The sequence below is a fragment of the Ambystoma mexicanum genome, chromosome 7p (genome assembly GCF_040938575.1).
Source record: "Ambystoma mexicanum isolate Mex_15411 chromosome 7p, UKY_AmexF1_1, whole genome shotgun sequence".
Taxonomy (NCBI): Eukaryota; Metazoa; Chordata; class Amphibia; order Caudata; family Ambystomatidae; genus Ambystoma; species Ambystoma mexicanum.
Genome location: NC_090939.1, coordinates 737,568,820 through 737,590,501, shown reverse-complemented (window position 1 = coordinate 737,590,501; position 21,682 = coordinate 737,568,820). Strand labels below are relative to the sequence as shown.

The 21,682-nt window shown below is 49.3% G+C and overlaps 1 protein-coding gene across 7 annotated transcripts in view; it reads left to right on the top strand.

Moving 5' to 3' along the window:
* The window catches only part of SCML2 (Scm polycomb group protein like 2), a 1,699,115-nt gene that overhangs the window by 1,208,754 nt on the left and 468,679 nt on the right, over positions 1-21,682 (top strand). For all 7 annotated transcript variants that reach the window (XM_069636837.1, XM_069636835.1, XM_069636832.1 and 4 more), the window contains one exon: positions 9,833-10,015. In XM_069636837.1, the coding sequence (XP_069492938.1) occupies positions 9,833-10,015 (183 nt within the window). The remainder of the gene's footprint in view (positions 1-9,832; positions 10,016-21,682) is intronic.

The window sequence follows — 21,682 nt, the reverse complement described above, 5'->3', positions numbered from 1 at the left end:
CAAGCTCTATCTTCTAAACCCCCTCATACAATTTTTCATAAAGACAAAGTGTTCCTACAGATGAAGCCTAATTTCCTCCCAAAGGTGGTTTCTGAATTCCACATCACTCAGAAAATTACCTTACCTTCATTCTATCCGCCTCCCCATGCCGGGAAAGAGGAAGAAAGGCTACATAGGCTGGACCCAACGCAAGCTTTAAGTTTTTACATCAGCAGACTTGCTAGGATTAGGCAAGCAGACCAACTGTTCGTAGGTTACTCGGGGCACAAATTGGCACTACCGATAACAAAACAAACCATTTCCAGATGGATTATTTTGGCCATTCTGGAATGTTACAAACTAGCAGGGAAAGAGCCTCCTCAAAATCTTAGGGCTCATTCAACCAGGGGTATCGCAGCCTCCTTGGCCCTCCAAAGAGGGGTTCAGTTTCAAGATATATGTGCGGCTGCAACATGGTCATCCGCACATACCTTCACAAGATTTTACAACCTGGATTCCTCCTCTAGTCAAGAGACTAGGTTTGGCAAAGCCGTATTACATTCTTTTTCATTCCTAAAAGGAAACGTGGCGTTTTACTCCCACCTCAATATACACACCACTGCTATGGGAGTCTACCAAAGATAAGGAATACGTCGGAAGACACAATCCCTTTGAAGAACAAGTTACTTCTTACCTGGTAATGTTCTTTTGATGGGATGTTCCTCCGACGTATTCCTTATCGCCCCTCTCATCCATCCCCGCAGTAATACTTCCCTTGTGGTTGCAGCTTACACTCCTTCAAGGTCAATAACCAATTCATGTAAAACAACTGTTATCGTCAAAACGGAACTGAGCAACGGAGGCTGCGCGAGTCTATTTATACGCGTGATGACGTCGGCGCCGATACAGAGGCTGTCGAGGGACATCGGCTCGAGGGACATCGACGCGCAGCGCCCTCTACTGAAAATGTTTTCCGAGGCCAGCAAGCTGGGAGATGATCTATCAGAGATAAGGAATACATCGGAGGAACATCCCATCGAAAGAACGTTACCAGGTAAGAAGCAACTTGTTCTTGTAAGCAGATTAACAATCATCAGAAGACATGCATTACTTACCATAAAAGCATTTCTGATATTGTATCTGCTTAGATTCACATGCGCCCACACTTCCTCCCTGCTCAGATGAAAGGAACATAGATGTCTTACTACTTTCTCTCTTTTCTGTACTCACTCACGATAGTCATAGGCTCCCTCACAGCAGAAAAAATATAATCAGAGGGACCTCGACGCGTGAGGGATTTTGGGTACACTACACATCACGTAGGGATAGTGATACAGACACACCCATGTCGACGTCCCCTTTCGATTCTCGAAAGACGAGATGGAATACTCTGCGGGTACCACTAGATGTCGGACTATAAGCACAGCATGTGAATCTAAGCAGATACAATCATCAGAAATGCTTTTACGGTAAGTAATGCATGTCTTACTACCAGCCTTCCTCGAATTAAGCCTGACTGCCCTGCCACAACTACCAGTAAAGATTTGCTTGGAAACCATATTCTTAATTCGGATGTGATGGTTTTACATCATCACCAGAAAGCTGTGGGATAATCTTTTAATTTAGCAAGGTTGCGGATCAAAATAGAATGGTTGTTTGCTCAATTGAGGAATATTAAAATGAAATGTTGTGCATTCTCATTGATCTCTTTGTTAAATTTTTACAACCTGGAGGTTCTTCCTATCGTCCAGCATGGGGTCTGGTATGGATTCACATGCTCATGAATATTCGCCGTTGCCAGTGTACAGTTAAAACTACCAGGTAGGCAGGTCGTCTACTAGGAGTTTGCGGACTCAGAACTCATGGAAAGCCTAACTCCTTCCCTTGCCAAAAGGAAGGCAGGCCCAGGCAGACAGCAAGCTCAAACTGTGGTTTATTACAGCCAAAACCAACAGGAATGGGACCAAGGAACGGGATCTTGGGTCATCTCATCGATATCTGGCCCGCAGGCCAGTTTTAAGTCCAATCCAGATCAGTGATATCACAACCTGGGCCCCTCTCCGGCAAACCTATCGAGTATGTGGATTGGGTGCTGAGTGGTAGTCTACCTATGGCGGACCCTGCAGTTGTTATTTTATTGGATCTCCTGGGTCATATGGCTGGCCTGGCTCATCCCCAAAAAGTGCTACTTCTACAATTTTGCTGTGTGAGGGCCTAACAATTGGTTCTTGCCCCTTGGTACCCAACCCTACGGTCCTAAACTGTGATTTGGCTAGTGCTGTTGCTCCCCCCAGGCCTGGCACTCAAGTCGGTTCTCAGCTCGGAGTGTACCATCTCAAGGTAATAAGAACAACTGTATCTGCATTGTAACATGTGTGCACCACCAATGCCTGTTAGAGCACTCGTTCTCATCATGCAACACCCGGCTTCTCCTGTAATGACTTTGTTGCAACTTCCGTCTGGGTTCGTGAAACTGTCCTTCTTTCCCAGCGGCTGGTTTCGGTTCATCATCTACTCGTTCAGTCACATGTTCAGAGACCATGGTTGGGGCTTCTGGAGCTCTGAATTACTCAGATGTATTCGCATTTACCATGCCGGTGTTACTGCAGTTCAGGGAATGGAATGTCACTCGAATCTGGTGGCATTAGCATCAGGCCCCATCTCACACGTGTACTCTGTGCAGCCTAAATTTGCTCAGCTCAATCCGAGGGTCTGCAGCCTGGTTGTAATTTCCCAAGCCATAACATGCCTCCCATATTATGCTTTTCTAAAGTATCCATAGGTTAGCTGCTCATGGCTCTTGTCCGGCCCTTCTGGTGCTCCTGCACTTTAGGATCTGCAAGCCTTTACACACAATCTCTTGCTCCTTGCGGGATCTGCGTTGTTGTGGTCAAGCTTGTGGAAAAATAATAAACATGAAGGCAGCATGTACATATCTCTGTCCTCTAACTTATAGCTGCTATGTCATGATGCTTCTAATCGGCTTTGCATGAGGCTTCTTGGCGCTTTGGTCGAGACTGTCGATGGAGGTCTTTCGTTGCGTCTCGTGGCTCCTCATCCACATTGGGTAATGTTTTCACTGCTCCTGGGCTGTAGGGCTGCCTGAGTGGGTACCTCTTGTGGTACTTGTCCATAATAAGGGCAGTGGGAATCGGTGCAAAACGGTATGATCGATCATGGTTCCTCTTGTTGTTCTTCCGGTTTGTGTGCCTGGTGATAGGGGAAGCAGGTGTAGATTTTGACGTACCCTCTTCACCAGGCTGGGAATCCTCGGTAAAAGAAAGTTTCACTTTCACTTATAAACTTGTATTTCTCCTTTAAACCAATCACTGTCCTCTGGGTCATACTGCTCCCATCCAATGACAGTCCTCTCCCTTATCCCCTCCTCTGGCAGCCATCTTCAGATTTTTAACGCACGCTTCAGTGTTGGGAGTCCTCGAGTTTGCTCTGCGAGCTACTTCTACTGTTTTTGTGTGTTTTTTACGTTAAAAGGTTCTATTTTTGTTACAAAAAAAAGCCTGTGTGCTCTTTTCTCCATCTGCTGACAGCAGGGACCTGTGAAGGGCAAAGATCGTCAAAGTTTCCAGAAGGTCATCAGGCCTATTTTGCACCCTCCAACCATGACGGAGGAGAAGAAGGGAAGATCCCTCTTAAAGCCCTGCACCAGGTGCGGGCTACGGAATGTTTCTCTGGCAGACCAGCACCTACAATGCTTCTACTGCCTGCACCCAGACCATAAGGAGGTGGAGTGCGAGATATGCCTCGGGTTCTCCAAGAAGACGATGAGGAACAGATGCAGTTGAGTGGTGGCTTGGCTTAACACTAAGGCCTCCGAGCCATGCCCCGAACTGGGTTATGCCTCACCCAGGACCGGCCGATCCGCTGAGCAGTCTTCTAAGTCTTTTGAGAGGGCGGCTCAAACGTGGGGCCCTAAAACAAGGCCACAAACCGCAAGTCCGAGTCCACCAAAGTCACTGCAGAAGCGGGTGCCAAAGTGGATAGGGTGCAATAGACATCGCCATCCGCCTCCGTTGCCAGTCAGCACTCGAGCTCCTCCTCACAAAGGAAAACATCCCCCTAAGCAACTGCAGGAGAAGTCAGAGAGGCCGCGGACGGAGGAGAAGGCCGAACTGCCCAAGCAGGCACAATCAGCACAGACTAAGACTTCGTCAATGATAGAGCTGGTGGCAGCTGCTCTCACGACGGCTAAGGGAGCTCACCCTGTGAAGGTAGCCCCCGCAACACAGAAGTATCCTTGCCCCAGAGGCGCAACACTGCAGCAGTGACTTTGGCAAAGTCTGCTGGCACGCCAGAAGTGGGAAACCGACTCAGGCCCCGGTTCAAGTTCCACAGGGGAGGGAAAAAGGGGGGGCGCGAGGAGGCCCCGAAACAGCCCTCCCAGGCTGTGGCATAAGCCATGGAGGTCTCGTCCACAGACTAGGCCCAGGAGTCCTTGCACACGATCCACAAGGACGTGGAAGAGGACGACTGAGACGGGCCTAGTTATCAGATTCCACCAGCTCAGCCGAGGGATGTCTCTCTGGACATTCTGTTGACCCTTCACACCTTGGAGTTAGAGATTCAGAAGAGGATGCCACCAGGCCCAGTTCCAGTGGTTCCCCAGCCCCCCATTCAGCCTCCAACAAAAAGGAAGCTTCATCCGATGACCCCATTCAACATCTGCGTCGGGCTCCTTCTCCCCCAGCAGACACTGGTACAGGGATGGACCGCGTCGGGCCCCTTCTCCCCCAGTAGACACTGGTAAGGGGATGGATATGGCCACCACTACAGACAATGAGGATATTGCCACAGCAGGTGTGAGTCTCTGCATTTGTATGCGCCACCTAGGGCGTCCCCACTGGATGAGGTGGGGTCGTTCCATTCCATGATTGCCAGAGCAACTGAGTTTTTTTCAGCTTGTGCCCTAGGAAGGAGGGTTTATTTTACCAGAGCCGCGGCCATCATGGTGGTGCCCCTTCTGAACGACGTGTGGGAAGATGGCCTGGCCCTCATGAAGAATCCTTGCAAGTCTCCAGCTGAACAGGATAGGCTGGAGAAGAAGTATTGGGTGCCGAATTCCACACCCAAGTGCCTGACGTTGCAACCATCTTGGCATTTGGTGATATTGGTGGCCGTGAGTAAACTGTCAGCTAACCTGTCCTCAACGTCTTCTGTCCCTCTGGGCAGCGAGGGGAAGAAGTTGGACGCTATGGGAAGGAAGGTGATTTACACTGCAGCATCCACTATCAAGGCGGCCAACACATTGTCGATCCTAGCCAGGTACGACTGGGAGCTGTGGTGCAAGCTGGGCCCTATTCTAGAGTTCCTCCTAGAGGACAAGAGGATGGAGGTTATCGCTCTTTTCCAGGAGGGGAAGTTAAGTCTGATCATGCATTACAGTTGCGTTGGAGGACACTGACACAGGGTTCTGGCAGATGGGGAATGGTGTCTGCCTTCATCCACAAGGCTGGATGAAGGCCACAAATTTCCAGCAGGAAGTCCTGGCGAAGGTGTTGGACATGTCTTTCGACAGAGAGGCCTGGTTTGGAAAGGTCGTCGACTAGTCCATCAAGGCGGATTCGGAGACGGCCCGTTCCTTGGGCACTCCAACAGCAGCGCTCTTATTTTCGATCTTCCCAGGGGAAAGGCGAGCAGTTCTTCAAAGATTTCTACTCTTCGTACCGTCAGTCTTCCAGATCCATGACCCAAGAAGCCTACAGAGGCCGTTCCAAGGCCTGCTGTAGCAGAGGACAACATCGCCCACAGGGCAGGATGCCGGCGCCAAAACAGGCCTGAACCGGCTGGGACGTCGGACCCCCACAGTGCACCCCGGTGGGCGGCCGGCTGACAAGGTTTGTCAGCGAGTGGATGCTGGCCGGTCTCGCCGAAGGACACACCCTGGAGTTTCCGTGCAAACGTGTCTGCTGATCCCTCCGGTGTCCCGTCAGGAGCAGCATATCCCTCAGCTCCTGGAAGAGGTACGGGCCATGCTGCGGAAAGGCGCGATAGAGCTGGTTCCCCAAAGACTCTGGGGCTCCAGAGTCTATTCCAGATACTTTCTGTTCAGAAAAAAGATGGAGGCCTAGAGGCCCATCCTAGACCTACGATGTCGCAACAAGAGCCCCAAAAGGTCACGTTGCAGCACGTGCTTGCCCAACTGGAGGAAGGAGACTTCTTGACGTTGCTGGACTTGGAGCACGCCTATTTCCATGTCCCAATTCACAAGAAACATCGAACGTTTCTGCATTTCTTTGTGCAACGTCAGCACTACCAGCTCAAAGCTCTACCTTTCGGTTTGAAGTCGGCCCCCAGAGTGTTCACAAAATGCCTGGCACCAGTGTCGGCCAATTTACGTCTACGGGGTATACACATAACCCGTACCTCGACGATTGACTCATCCGGGCCCGCTCGCGGAAGTTGGCCATCAGACACATGGAAGCGACAGTATTGACGGACCTCGGATTCTCCATCAACTATTGAAAGTCCTGCTTAACACCATTGCAGAAAGTGCTGTTCCTAAGAGCAAGACTCGATACTGTGTCCTGCCTGGCGATGCCCCCGAAGGAGAGTGTAATGGCCGTTCAAGGACGGTGCAGGGGCTGTTGTCGATGAGGACAGCCATGGTGCGGAACCTCAAGTCGTTGATCAGCATGTCGTCCTGCATCTACCTCGTACGGCTCTGCAGGTTGCAAATGCGACCCCTTCAGAAGTTCCTGGATGCTCGCTGGATACAGGTGTTCGGAAGCTTCGCAGACAAGATCCCGCTCAATGAGGAGTTCCGTCGAGCATTAGGGTGGTGGGGCGTCTGCGCCAACATCGACCGGGGCACAGGATTTCACAATCCTCCATACCAGCAGAAAGTTACCACGGACGCGTCACTGGAAGGCTGCGGAGCCCACACCGGACATCTGCACGCTGTGGCAGCCGGAGGGGGAAGGATCTCCATATCAACATCCTAGAGCTACAGACAGTGTTCTGGGCCCTCGCGCCGTGCCTTCCGTCTCTGAAGAGCAAGGTGGTTCTTCAGACAACACCACCACCATGTTCTACATCAGGAAACGGGGGGCACTCGACCCCCAACGCTCTCCAAGGAGGCGCAGGACATGTGGCGCTGTGCCATCTTCACCGAGCTGGACTCAAGAACACCATTGCAGACTCCCTCAGCATGGAATTGCGCTCCTGCCATGAGTGGGAACTTCGGCAGGAACAGGTGGACCGCATCTTTGCCAAATGGGGAAGGCCCCAGATAGATCTGTTTGCAGCGGCAGCGAACTCCAAATGCCAGAAATGTCCACAAACCGAGGAGCCTGGGGGGACGTGTTCTTTTTCCCATGGGAAGGGAGGTCTCTCTGTACGCATTTCCTATGTTGCCTCTCCAGCTAAGAGTCATCAATACACTCAAATAGTGCCAATGCAGGATGATACTCATCACATTGGCGTGGTCAAGGCAGATTTGGTATCTGGACCTTCTCAGCCTGTCAGTGTTGCCTCCGGTAAAGCTGCCAGTGGGTCTGGATCTTTCACCAGAGGAGGAGGAGGCGCAATCCTTCATCACGACCCAAAAACGCTGAAACTACAGCCCTAGAGTTTGAAGGATATGATTTTCCTACGGACTGCAGAGAGGTCCTCACTAAGATCAGGGCGTCAACTTTGAAGTGCCCCATACTGGAGGGATACGTATGAAAACAAATATTACATTTTCCCTCATGTTGCCTGCCCATTATATTGACAGATTAGAATAAGGCTTGCAGTCCATTGACTAGATAGTAAATGTAATAAAAATTATACTCAGTATGATCCTTAACCTTGTTAAATGAATGTTATCTGAATTTTTAATGCAAATACTCCTTACTGAGAAATCACTTGTACTTGGAAAGTTTGTCAGTCAAGGTGTACACTATTTGGATAAGGTAGGAGCAAGACTAGACTGTTGGAAACACAATCCGGCAAAAGTCAACTATATGGTAAAATTATACGAGTGGTAAAGCTAAATGAAGCTTTCGACAATTATGCTCTATGCATGGAAATAAAAAAAATCTTCAGACAATATAATACTTTGCCGGTGTACTTTAAATAAATCCTGATGCCTTGTATAGATCTTCCTACCGGCATTTCGGACTTTCTTTGTGAGAGGTTTGAGGTCCATGCAGAGGTATAAAACAAATTGATATATATTGTCGTCTATGTAAACAATGGGCTGTCTTTGAGAAAATGAAGCACCTTATTATTGAGTGTGAAAAGGCTTCCGTATTGTGTTCGAGGCTATTTCTACATTTGTCCACAGTGTTGGAAAAGTGGATCCCAATATGTTCTGGAGTTGATTCCTGAATGTTAATCAAACCTCGATGATGATTTGTTTTGTATCTTCTATATACACTTTAAGGTGAAAATGTCATGTTTCAAATTTGGATAATATAAGACATTTTCTAAATGTAAGATGTTCATATGTATTGTTTATGTATTGTTGTATGATTGTGTTTTGTATTATTTTGAGTATGAAGGTTTTGCTATTACCGATATATACTTAATCCAAATAAATCTTTCTAGAAGCATTGATATCACAGGCCAAGCCTGGTTCAGGCTTTCTGGAGCTTCATTGGGGCTGTCCCATATAAACTATAGTGAAGTCCATATCTGATACCATTAGGAAATGTCCATCTTGGCTCACAAGCTTTTATTTACCCCAAAACAGATGTCTGCAACATGTTGCGCTTCTGATGTTTTGGACTTCACCTCCCATCAGCCATAGCAAGCTTAATCAATGGTGCGAGATGTAGGAAGTCGTAGTTCAAAAAGTTTGGAGAACAACAGATTGTGGAACTGTGCATCGCCTACACAGCCTGTGACTCACCTGGCTGCCATATCTACTAATCCGATAATCATGGATGCAGTTCTGCTCAGCAGGGCTTTGGTATTATCTAGGTTAAGTGCTAGGCAGTTTAGGATCATCCATTGGTAGAGTTCTCAGAGATGAGCTGATAGGTCACAATCCTTCCCGACTTGCTCCTGCCTTGACTTGCAGGATGCATCTCTTTAGCAACATTTGTGTTTTGCCTGTCCGAAGACTCTCAAAATCACTGGGGGCAGATTGGGGTTGATGCTGAAGGGCAGCGTGGAGGAGGAGAACACCCCAAGGCATCTTAAAGACCACAGGATGTGATTCATAGCAAAAGTGTAGAGAAAGTGTTCTTGTTCATATATTAAGTATTTTTTTGTCATGTTGATGTATCACAATGTTTCAGTGGTTTCTTTGTAAGCACTCTTCGTATACATGAAACGCTTCATAGGGTGCGGAATGTATTACTATAGTTGAATTTGATATTTCTGTAACTACTTCTTATATACGGATGCTATTGTCTGAAAATCAAATAAAAAATGTAATTGAAAAAAATTAAGGGGACAGGTCCTAGATGGCAATTGCTCCTTTCCCTTTTGTATTGGTATGTTACTTAAAGTATGTAGGGTCAGACGTTTCCCTGGACATTAAGTATGTTGCTGTCTTTAACATTTTACAGTAGTTGGAGGTTGTTTGCTGATATACCAGTATGCTGCTTAGCAAATGAGACCTTGTATTCCAAGGATACTATCCCTAAAGAGGAGGAGTTGAGGGCTGTTTAGATTGTGGCTCCTGGCAGGTGGGCTGGCATGACTACCTTGAGAGATTTCTGTGAACAAAGTCTAAACAAAAAAAGGCATACTGTTGATTCCAATTATACGTTAAGCGAACACATTTTTACTTGTTCTGTGCTCTTTAATTTGCAGGAAATATTTTCTCTCTTGTAACGAAGTGATGAGAAACAACATATTGTTGTACAGATGTAATTTGAAATATGTTCTTTCTTCTCTTCGGCAGCGTCATTTGATGGAGAGAAACATTCTGTCCAGCTGCCATCAGTACATAGTGCATCATTTGTACTTCGATTTCTGGAAAAGCTTTGTCACAGTTTGCAATGTGACAATCTCTTCAGTAGCCAGCCGTTTAGCCCTTATATGGCAAGTGTTCATAGCCCCATCGAATATGATAGACACAAGTCAGGTAATGTGAATCTTCTTTTTGGAATTGCAATGTACATGTAAATGTGTCTATTAATGACATTTCAATTTCCCCATATTACCTATTCATTTTTATTGTGATTCAATGTTGAGCAAAGATTGTGAGACTGTTGGAAGTATTGTAGGACTTTCAAATTGAAACCAGAGCTTCAGTTTCATTTTCAGGAACCAGAAACGGCTGATAAACGTACATTCCAAAGCTGTTTCTTGCATAGTGGAAGGTAAAACGTCTACTTTTTGCCAACTGCACTGGTCCCTTCATTTTATGTTTGTTTTTTGTAATGCTCTGGCCATTTTCCCCCATGGGAGTTCCATCCAGATCTCACAAGATAATAAGCACTTAAGGTTGAAGCACTTCAGGGATCTTTATGGCTCCCAAAGGGAGGGTTCTACTACTTAGTGTCTCTTACTCTCCCTGCACCGGTAACCTGGCTGAGACAGTACTGGTTCCGATTGGTGGCAGTTTACCTTAATACAGTTGCTGCATAAGCTGTTGTTTTTTTGGCTAGCAGAAATCTTTTTTTAATTTGAGAACTCTCAAATTCAAGTCTCTAGATGTTGTGAAATCCAGTAGCTGCCCACAACTTTACTTGGACACCTTTATATGATTGATTAGAGAAAAGTAATAGCTATTGTTAGGCAAGATTGTGTGCATTACCCTTCGGGAGACTACAGCAACCTTGAACTGGCAATAGGAACCCAACCTTTGGTATAAGTCTGTACTACACGGGTTGGTAGTGTGGCTGAGCAGTCAGGCTTATCTTAAGAGGGGTCAATGTGAATAATATGGTTTTTACACAGATTCACATTGACAAGTATTCAAATGAACTCTTACACTCAAGGTTTTTTGATTAAACAATTATTAATTTAACAGTCAGTTGAATAAGCCTTATTCGGACGGGAGCAATATATAAACAACACACAAATACACTTCAAAATACACACTTTTAGTTTCTCTAAATCAGCAAGTACCCATTTGGGATGGTACACAGATGTTTCCTACCCCCTGAGGTGACTTAAATATCTAGGACATTGTGGACATTAATATATCACTGGTACCTTTAGAGCAATACTGAGTTAGTATCAAAGAAAAGGGTTTGAGAATAAAACAAAGGTTAAACAAATATTCTGACGCAGGTAAGTACTTTTGAACACCCAATGCTAAGTAAATTAACCCTTCCCCGGAGGAGAGGTAAATCAGAAAGTCAGAGGTAAGAAGAGTCTTTCAGGGAGCCAGGCCAGCAAATGTTAATTGAGCAAAAGTATAGGTGAGCTGAAGCACTTCTTGCAGTAAGTAAAAGTCTTGCACAATGTTTTAGAAGTCTTTGCAGAAATAATCACAGTAGGGCCACAAACTGGGAGGCTTGTGAGGGTCAAAGCTGCAAGCAACTCTGCGAAAGCAACCAAGACAAGTATCAACTGAGAACAAGTAAGGCTACACAACAAGAGGTAAGTCCGCTTAGTTTTACAGTGCCTGTGGTTAGAAGAAATGGTTCCAACTGGCTTCTGTTCCTGTGTGGCTCTGCAGACCCTGTTGTTCCTGGGCCTCAGTCGTGGCGACAAGAGGGAGGATGTCTGGGGACTCCTGCACTGCAATGGGAAGGTCGGCAGCAGCAAAGGGCAAACTTCAATTCACCGGCACTTCGCGGTTGCAGATACTTGCATCTGTAGCAAATGGCACCTCCGCGGTCTCTCGGATACGACTCTGGACTTACTCGCATCTGGGGTCCAGCTCTCTGTTGAGGTGGCTCAGGCTTTGTCGGTTCTGATTCCTGGGAGTCCCGAGGATCTTCCTGGAGCACTGGTCCGACTTAGACACTCACTCGATTCTGGTGTTCCTCTGCATGGCACTTAGGTTCCTGCAGCAACAATGGAAGTACAGCCAGCTTTGAGAGGATTTCCAGATGAGCTCGTCTTGGGGTCGATTGGTCCCACCAAACCAATGGGAGAGGTCATCCTTTGCAGGTCTTCTCAAGTCGAGGTGAATTTGGGGCTTCAGCACAGCAGCAGGGCTTCACCGGGCAAACCAGCAGTCCAGGAGTTGCAGCAGGTGTCTCTTCCAAGTTGTTCTTTGGATTCCTTCGTCCAGTGGTCGACTCTGCCTTCCAAGTCAAAACACCTCACCTTTTATGCAGGTTTCTCCCATTCATTTGCAGCCTACCTGTCGATCACGCAGCAGGGTGGTTGTCCTCCAAAGACAGCCCTCCAGCCAATCACCCTTGGGTGCCTTCCTGTAACCAAGGAGACTAAGCACAGGGAGTTACGTGCACCTCCCTCACTTCCTGCCCTTGCCAGACCCGCTGGAGCCATAGGCAGGCTTCACTAGTGAATCCTGCCAAAGACAAAACGAACAAAGGGACCAAACCCGGTTTGGCGCGCAGAGTAAATCTCAAGAAGGACCTTTCTGACAGGAAATGGCAAAAAAAACAAGAGTGTGCCATTTTGACAAAATGGGAACCCATGGGTGCCATACTGCAGCTGCAATTGCATCCCGCGCTAAAAACACATAATGGTAAAAAGTAAACCACTGCCACCAGCAATTAATTGTAGAAAGGGTAACATAAAAATGTTACATGAGAAACTAGACAAAGGGGGTACTAAGTATCCCCTCCAGCACCCTATGGTAAGATAGTGTGTGCTGGGTCTAGAAAGTTTACAAAATGTAAGCAAAGTCAATTTCACTGTACTGCTCTTGGGAACAGTAGTTTCACCAAGAGAAGGTATTTAAACCTTTGGGAAATCTTAAGACTTCCCTGTGCCACTGCACTGAAGGTGCTGTGTGTCACAATGTAAAGATGTTGCCCATGGAGTTTCAGACTCCAAAGTCAAAAACACAGACCAAATCACAGAAAAATACATGAGAATGGGAAAAAGGTCTCTCTCTCTCCAGGTTAGAAATTAAAAGTCCTAAAGTCCAGCAGAAAGAGCTATGGGTCTCCAAGTCGGAAGGGAATTAGCAAATTTCTGAGAATCCTCCCAGTGAGGCTTTTGGAGTGAAAAGCAAGTGGAAGCTGACGTAACCGAAGAAGCCAGCGACCAGAGATGCCTGCATACGCTGTGCAACACTGTGAAGCAACCACCACTGCTGCCCTTACCCCTTTTCTAGGCAACACAGGAGCTCCGACGAGGATAACTCCTTCCCTTTGGCTGGTTGGAAACGCCAGTCCCAAGATGAATTTTAAAAGCCATCTGTCGAGGTCCTAAGAGCTTCCAGAACTGCGGTACCCTAATACCATGCAACCTGCTGACCATTTCAAGTGCATCGTTGTGGTAAGGCTGAACCTGTAAGGACACCCTAAATCGTTGCTGAACCTGTAAGGACACTCCATAGATCCAGCCTAACTCGCCCAAACACCCTCACCAGAGTGTGGGACTGCAGGAAGCGAAGAAGATTGACCTTGGGATCCGTGTCCTATGTTGGTGCTGCAGAAAAGGCACCAAAACAGCAGAGTGAACCAAGAAGTTGCTGAAAGTCATGCTACGGTTCCTCCCTCGAGACTGCTGCTGAGAGATCCTGTCCTTTGTCCTACCTTCAGTCACCAGACCAAGGACTCTGCAGGTCAGGTCCAGAGCCAAACATCACGGAGCATCCCGCGCAAACATTTTCTTCTAACCTAAGGTACTGTGGGGGAAAAGTATTGCTTACCTGGTTCCAAGAAGTCACTCCAGAGGTTGGAGTGCACATAGAGGTGTCCAGTGCAACACCTTCTTACCTCCGACCCAAGCCTCTGCTTGTGTGCCCTTCTTGAGCCTGTTTTTAGGTCTACTTTGTACTCTTACGTCCCGTCCCCTTTCCTCCATACTGCCTGGGTGTCCCTCGCGAGGAACGAGAGACGGAATCTTTTTCACCAGAAAAATCTTCTTCCCCTCTAAATTTAGAGGCGCGCAGAGGTGCGGCCCTGGGAGCATGCGCTGGCCTGACTCCGCCCTCCGGTGCCACACCTCGGTCCCCTTTTCCGCGTCAAAGGGAACAGGCCGAATTCACCAGCGCTCCTGGGTTTGGCTTCGACCACGTAATTCCACGCGCAGATTGTTCCTCTATATCTTCTTTTTGTCTTTTATCAATTATTTACTGGGTCCTCAGACGCCACAGCTCCTCCCCGGCGCATGTCGACTTCAACAGGGTTCAGCAGGTGCCCACCCTGCAATGGGCTCCTCCCGAGTTCAGACCCCCACGCCCTCTGCCTACGTTGCCTTGGCCCAGACCACGGTTGGCTAGCCTGTTCCGCATGGGGCTCGCTGTCCTCAAAAGCGCTGAAGAACAGACTAGCCAGATGGAGGGAGCTCTTTCAGCGATCTCCTTCTGAGGATCTCAAGAACTTCATGAAGCATCGATCCAGGCCTGAGGAAGGGCCTATATTTTCATCAACACCCCGCAAGGGAGACTCCTTCCCAGGGACTCTCCTGCGCTGGAGGGACCGGTCAGGTCCTTATACCAACACACGCACCGAGGCTGTCACAGCTACCGGCCTCCTGGCTGAGGGTCTTCGGATCTTTCCAGTGGCAGTGTTGAGGGGCCGCTAGGCTCTGTTACCGGGCTTGCACCTGAGGGGCTCCGCCCTTGTACACCCTGTTACCGGCAGTACGTCCAAGCTGGCGCCTGAACGCAGCTCTAACAACCCCCGGGTCGAGGTTTGTGCACCTACTGGGCCCATTCTCGAGGAGCTGGGCAAGTCACGCGCCTCACACATAAGAGACTTGGCAGAGGCTGACCCCAGCGAGCCAAGCAACACGTCGTAGCCACGTGGTAGGCAGTTTAACAAAATGTCTGACGTGCCAGAAAGGGACACCCATTCGCCTCTGCAAGACTTCGAAGAACGAGTATCGAGGTGGGACTGGCAACAACCAGGTACGTTGCCTACGGCCTACCCTTCTTATGTGCAGGGCTGTTTCCCCTTGCGTCCGTATGTACAGGGTCGGCAGCCGACTCTTGCTACCCCGTCCATGCCCTCTTCCTCCTCCTACTCTTCAGCCAGCGAGGAACGGATCTTCGAGAAGTTCCTCGGCCTCATGAAGTCTCCACAGAAAAGGGCTTTCATCAAGGACGCAGTCGGGGAAGTCCTTCCCGCTATGCTAGCGGCACCACAGATGCCTCCAGCAACGCCTCTGGCCCCGGCGCAGCAGCCGGCTCCTCAGCCTACTCCACAGGCGGTTCCATACCAGCCTCCTCCACCTCTTCCTCAGCCTCCGTCCGTAGTCCCAGGGCCCCAGCCTCTGGCTCCGGATACTTCTTCTCCTCCTCCACAGGATCCCTCAGATCCTCCGGATACTGATGAGGAGGATCCTGACACACCATCATCATGCAGGGGCTTCCACGAACGTCTCTCGAGCCTGGCGGAATACCTGGGCCTCCCCCAGCCCCAGGTATAACAGCCGGCAGAGGGCGTCCTTTCTGAAGTCTTCACGAGGCGCCTTTCTGCCAGAACGTTAATTCCACTACAGACCAACGTGGTGTCCCTCGCCAAGAAGGGTTGGCTCAAACCCCACTCTGATCAGCCAGTCAACCACCGCCTGGACGCCAAGTACGGGCAGATGGAGGGGGATACACTCTTGCTCTCCTCCCATCCTCAGCTACACTCCTCAGTGATTGCTGCAGCATCACTGTACTCCAAGCCTCAGTCGTCCTTGTCTTCATCATCTACGGCGCTGTTAGGCAAGGAGGAGAAAGCTGTATTCCAGTGCTTCCTTGCATCTGCGACCGGCCAACGCAGACGTCATGCTGGCAGCCGCCAACCAGAGATTATGGCGGGAAATTGCCGACTTCCTCCCGGAACTCCCCGCCCACAGCCAATCACGTTTTAAGGTGGGGCTAGCCAAAGCCAAGCTCGTGGCTCAGGATATCATGGAGTCCGCCCTGGCACACATTGATACCGCTGGACGTGTCATCTGTATTGCCGTGGACATGAGGATGGCCTGGCTCCGGGCAACCAAGTTCAACCCTGATGTCCAGGAACGCATTCTAGATCTGCCTTTTGAGGGCAGTGACTTCTTTCACTCTTCACAGACGAGAAGCTGGAGAAAAAGAACCGCTCTCAGACGGCTGAGATTTTATCCATACTTGCAAAGACCACGCCCAAAGCGTACTCCCAGTCTCAGCAACGCTCAGATAAGGGTCGCTCATCTGGAGGCTTCTGCGGCTTCCAGGAACGGAGGTCTAGCCAGCCGGAACACTCGCCGACCCAAGCATCATAAAAGGGAAGGGGTAAGGGCTTTTTCCAGTCCCCCCTACCCCTCCTCCTCCTCCACCTCTGCCTCCGAGGGCAAGAAGTCCTAACACACCCCTCCAGGTCCACATGTCTTACTCTTCACACACACTTTTGGCCACAGAACTTTGCGGACAGCTGGATCCTGTCAGTAGTCTTCTCGGGTTACCGTCTACCTATTCCTGCCCCTGCCTCCTCCCACCTCTCCTCCTCTCCCTCAAGTTGTGACAGCAACTCTTTTGGCGGAGATTCGGTTGCTCGTCCTGAGCCAGGCCGTCAAAGAAGTCCCAGCCTCCCAGCAAGGCTCAGGCTTTTACTTCAGGATCTTCGCCATTCAGAACCACCACCAGGCTGGCCTGTGAGTTGTACTGGACCATTCTACCCTCAACCTCTCCTTACCTCTTCAGAGATTCAAGATGGTTACGCCAGCCTTTATTGCGGAGACATTGTGCAGGGGAGACCTGATGTGCTCCCTGGATCTGAAGGACGCTTATCTGCATGTCCTGATCTGGCAACCCCATCGTTCTTTCCTCCGGTTCAGGATCATGGGCTGCCATTTTCAGTACAAGGTCCTCCCTTTTGTCCTCAACTCGGCCCGAGGGTCTTTACCAGACTCATGAATGCTGTGGCAGCCCTCTTCCCGGCCTCCATATATACCCCTACCTAGACAACTGGCTCGTCAGGGCTACATCTCAAGAAGCAGCTCACCACTCCTCCCATGCACTGATGAACACACTATACGACCTGGGCTTTTCGCTCAATCTCAAGAAGTCGCAGCTGCAACCCACGCAGTCTGACTTTCCTGGCCCTCATTTGGGACATGCGCTCCAAGAGGGTCTTCCCCTCTGAGGACAAGATCAGGAGGGCCATGTCCCACTTTCTCAGATGAAGCGCTACTTTGGCTTGGTGGTACCAGCATCTCCTGGGTCTTTTTGCAGTGGTACTGTTGGCCATCCCCCACACAAGACTCATGATGATGAGGCTTCAACTCCACTTCGCAGCGTCGTGGAACCAAGAGAGGAGCTCACAGGCTGAAATCATCAAGATCCCCATCTCTCTACCCGGGCCTTACATGGTGGTCTAGGGACTGCAACCTGCGGACGGGCAAGCCCTTCACACTCCCCGTCCCACAGGTGACTATTACCACAGACTCCTCCCTCGAGGGCTGGGGAGCCACCCTGGAGGGTCTCTCGGTCCACGGCAAGTGGACCTGTCAAGAACAAGAATACCACTTCAATTGGCTGGAACTGAACGCCATCTGGTTAGCGCTCAGAGCCTTCCTCCCACGTCTCAAGGGAAGGGTTGTCCTCATCCAGACAGACAACTAGACCAGTATGTACTACATCAACAAGCAAGGGGGGACCAGATCCCCTTCCCTGTTCAGACTGGCTATCAGCATGTGGGAATGGGCCTTAGAGAACGAGATTTTCCTCACGGCAGTCCGCCTTCCATGGGAATCCAACCTGGAAGCGGACAGGTTCAGCAGGTTGGGAGCAGACAACTACAAGTGGCAGCTGAACGACCTGGTTGCACAGGAGATCTTCCACAAATGGGGGCTCCCCCTGGTGGATCTCTTTGCCACAAGGCGCAACAAGAAGTGCCCTCCGTTCACCTCCCAGCAGGGGCAGGGCCTAGGCTCCCTGGGCGATGCCTTATGGATCCAGTGGAACGGCATGTCTGCCTATGCCTTCCAGCCCATTCCACTGATTCAGAGTGCTTTGCAAGTTCAAGGAGTCTCACCAGCTCAACGTCATTCTGATAGCTCCGTGGTGGCCAGCCAGGCCATGGTTCTCGGAGCTGCTCAGCCTCTCGGAGGTCCCTCCAATCCACCTCCTGACGGGCCCAGCACATCTTCTGACACAGCAGGGGGGCAAGGTCGTCCACCCTGCCCCTCAGAAGCTGGCCGTCACAGCATGGTTTCTGAGAATGTGACGCTCAGCCAACTCAACCTATCCCAAGCCAATCTGGAAATCATATAGGGGGCGAGGAGCAAGGCTACCAGAGCCCAGTATAAAAGTAAATGAGGTAGTTTTTTGGAGGTTTGTTCTGGGTACAGCTTCTTATGCCGGTGACCTAAATGTGCCATGTTAGTGAGTCGTGTCACGTTGGTGTGCTGTTTTTAGGAGGGACCAATCCCCCACCCCCTCCTTGGTTTCTTTTTTTAAAAAAAAACTTTATTTTTGGTATATTCAACTAATTATACAGTAGTCAAAGAAATTGCAACTTAAATAAACATGGAAGTAACATGTGCCTCGTCCCCCCCCCCAGCACCCAGGTCCCCGCGGATACACTTGTGCATGAGTTTAATAGTTATCAGTTTGACGCCGATCTCTGGCTGGCCTAAGTGCCTGGGTTATTTTGATGGAGTTCTGGGGATGCTTCCCTTGAAGAGTCACTATTCTCGGTGGACAACAAGTAGGCGGTGTAGGGGCCCCAGATGTCGGGGGAGGGTGGGGAGCATGTAGAGGTAGTAGCTTGATGAAGTTTGATTCTGTGTGTTGACAGGATATTTCTTTCAACCATTGCTGTGGGGTCGGTGTGGGTCCCTTTCCCCATGACATTGCAATTCTCCTGCGCGCCAACAGCAGCAGCAGCCCACCCAGCTTGCGTGCGAGGGTGGGGCGGGGGGTGCTTAGTGAGACCCAAGTGTGTGACCTTGGGATCGGGTTCTATGGGTACACTTATGATTGCGGCGGTCTTTTCGAGTATTGTTTCCCAGAATTGTTGAATGGCAGGACAGGACCATGCAAGGTGGAGAAAGTCTGCCGACGGGGCGCCGCAGCGACCGCATGTCGGGGGGGCTTGAGGGGTGGTAGTGATGGATTCTGACGGGGGTATGGTATGCTTGATGGATGAATTTTAGGTGTATTAGTTTATATCTTGTGTTTAGCGATGCCTTCTGTGTTTGTGCTAGGATATACTCCCATTCTCCGTCTGGAATTTCCACCTGAAGGGCCTTTTCCCATCTCACCTTGGGTGTTATCGGGTTCGGGGATGTTTCCGTTAGCAGTGATTTGCATAGCACTGACACTAGTTTACCTTCCCCCTGTGACTGGATGACCCCGTGCAGTAGCTGCCATGTTGCGGGTTGTCGTGGAAATGACGGAAGTATAGCTTGGAGGGAGCGTCTGAGGCGGAAATAAATAAATGCATCAAGGGCAGTGGTAGCTCCACAGGTTTTGGCCTGTTGGGGAGTGAGAAAGTACCCATCGAGGAAGAGGTCGCCCATGGTTTTTAATTTTAGTTTGTCGACCCAATTTTGGTACATTTTCTCTGTAGTTAGGGGGATTCCAGGAATTAATTTTATCGGTAGGAGAGGACAGAACCTGGTCTGAATGTCACATTTTTGCACAATTTTTTTCCATATTGCTATGGTGGAGGGGACCGTATTGTGTGGAGTGTGTGTTTGGCCGAGGATAACTGCTCTGAGCAGGTAAGGGGATGTGAGAGCTTGCTCTGGTTGGACATGGGGCCATACTAAGTGCGTGGCGTACCAGTGGCCCAGAAATTGGGCTTGGGCTGCCCAATAATAATGCTCAGTCAGGGAGTGCCATGCCGCCCTTTTTTACTGGTTGGATTAGTGACTTATAGGTGATTCTGGCTGGTTTGCCCACCCATAGAAGTTCTAGGACTAGGCTCCGCAGGCGTTGGAGATGTTCCTGGGGCACCAATAGGGGTAGATTTACAAAGAGATAGAGGAGTTTGGGGAGTATCACCATTTTCTCTATCGACACTGTTAGTGACTTCCATCTGTCAATTTTCCCCTGAAGTATTTGAGTTACTTTACCGTAGTTGTCATGAAAGAGAGTTTGGTGGTCCCTGGCCATTTGAATGCCTAAATACCAGACATTTGTGTGTTCCCATTTGAAGCCGAAGTCATCTGGGAATTCTTGGGTTTCTGGGGTTAGCGGGAATATAATGGACTTGCTGTGGTTGATCTTTAGGCCTGAGAAGTTGCCGAATTTGATTATATCATGTATTACTGGGTTCAAGTTTGTCGCCGGGTCTTGTATGTAAAGAGCGATGGCGTCGGCATACAGGGAAATTATTAATTTGTGGGGACCAAAGGTGAGGCCTCTGTGCATGTGTCTGGCCCGGAGGTCGGAAGCGAGGGGCTCCATTACTTGCGCAAAGAGCAAGGCGGATAAAGGGCACCCTTGCCTGGTTCCCCGCTGAAGGTCGATTGCCGACGATCTGGTTTTCCCAGAGTTATGTGTGATTTGGATTTGTTGTACAGGCGGGCGGTTAACTGGATAAATCAATTGCCGAGACCCATTAGTTGAAGGACCTCAAAGAGAAGAACAAGTTACTTCTTACCTTGTAACGTTCTTTCGACGGGATGTTCCTCCGACATATTCCTCATCTTAGATATCTCCTGCCAGCTCTGCTGGCCTCGGAAAATTTTTTCTCTCGAGAGGGCACTGCGCGTCGACGTCCTTCGAGTCGATGTCCCTCGACAGCCGCCGTATCGACGCCGAAGTCATCCTGGCTATAAAGGCCGCGCGCAGCGCCCGTTGCTCAGTTCCGTTTTGTAGCCCACAAATATGCTTTCTGGACTAAACTAATCACCCTGAAGGAGCGTAAGCTGCAACAACAAGGGAAGTAGAACTGCGGGGATGGTTGGGAGGGTCGATGAGGAATACGTCGGAGGAACATCCCGTCGAAAGAACGTTACAAGGTAAGAAGTAACTTGTTCTTCGAAGGGATTGTGTCCTCCGACGTATTCCTCATCTTAGATATGCTCCCAGAGCAGTATTCTATTATTGGAGGAGGGAGTACTGACTTCATGCTGTCTTCTATTGATGAATAGAATGCAGTACAGCCCTTCCAAGCCTAGTCTCTTGACTGGAGGAGGAATCCAAATTGTAAAATCGTGTAAAGGTATGGACAGACGACCATGTAGCGGCCGCACAGATGTCTTTAACCGGCACACCTCTTTTGAGGGCCGATGAAGCTGCAATACCTCTGGTCGAATGAGCCCTAAGGTTTTGAGGGGGCTCTTTTCCTGCCAATTTATAACATTCCAGAATGGCTAGGATGATCCATCTGGAAATGGTCTGCTTAGTTATTGGTAACCCCAGCTTGTGACCTGTGTAACCTACAAACAGCTGGTCTGCCTGTCTTACCCTGGCTAGTCTACTGATGTAAAAACTTAAAGCCCTTCTAGGGTCTAGCCTGTGTAACCTCTCTTCCTCTTTCCCCGGGTGAGGAGGAGGATAGAAAGATGGTAGGGTAATCTTCTGAGTGATATGGAATTCAGAAACCACCTTTGGGAGGAAATTAGGCTTCACTTGCAGGACAACTTTGTCTTTTTGAAAGATAGTGTGAGGGGGTTTACAAGAAAGAGCTTGTAATTCGCTCACCCTTCTAGCAGATGTAAGTGCTATTAATAAAACAGTTTTAAGGGTAAGGAATCTTAACGAACAAGAATGGAGTGGTTCGAAAGG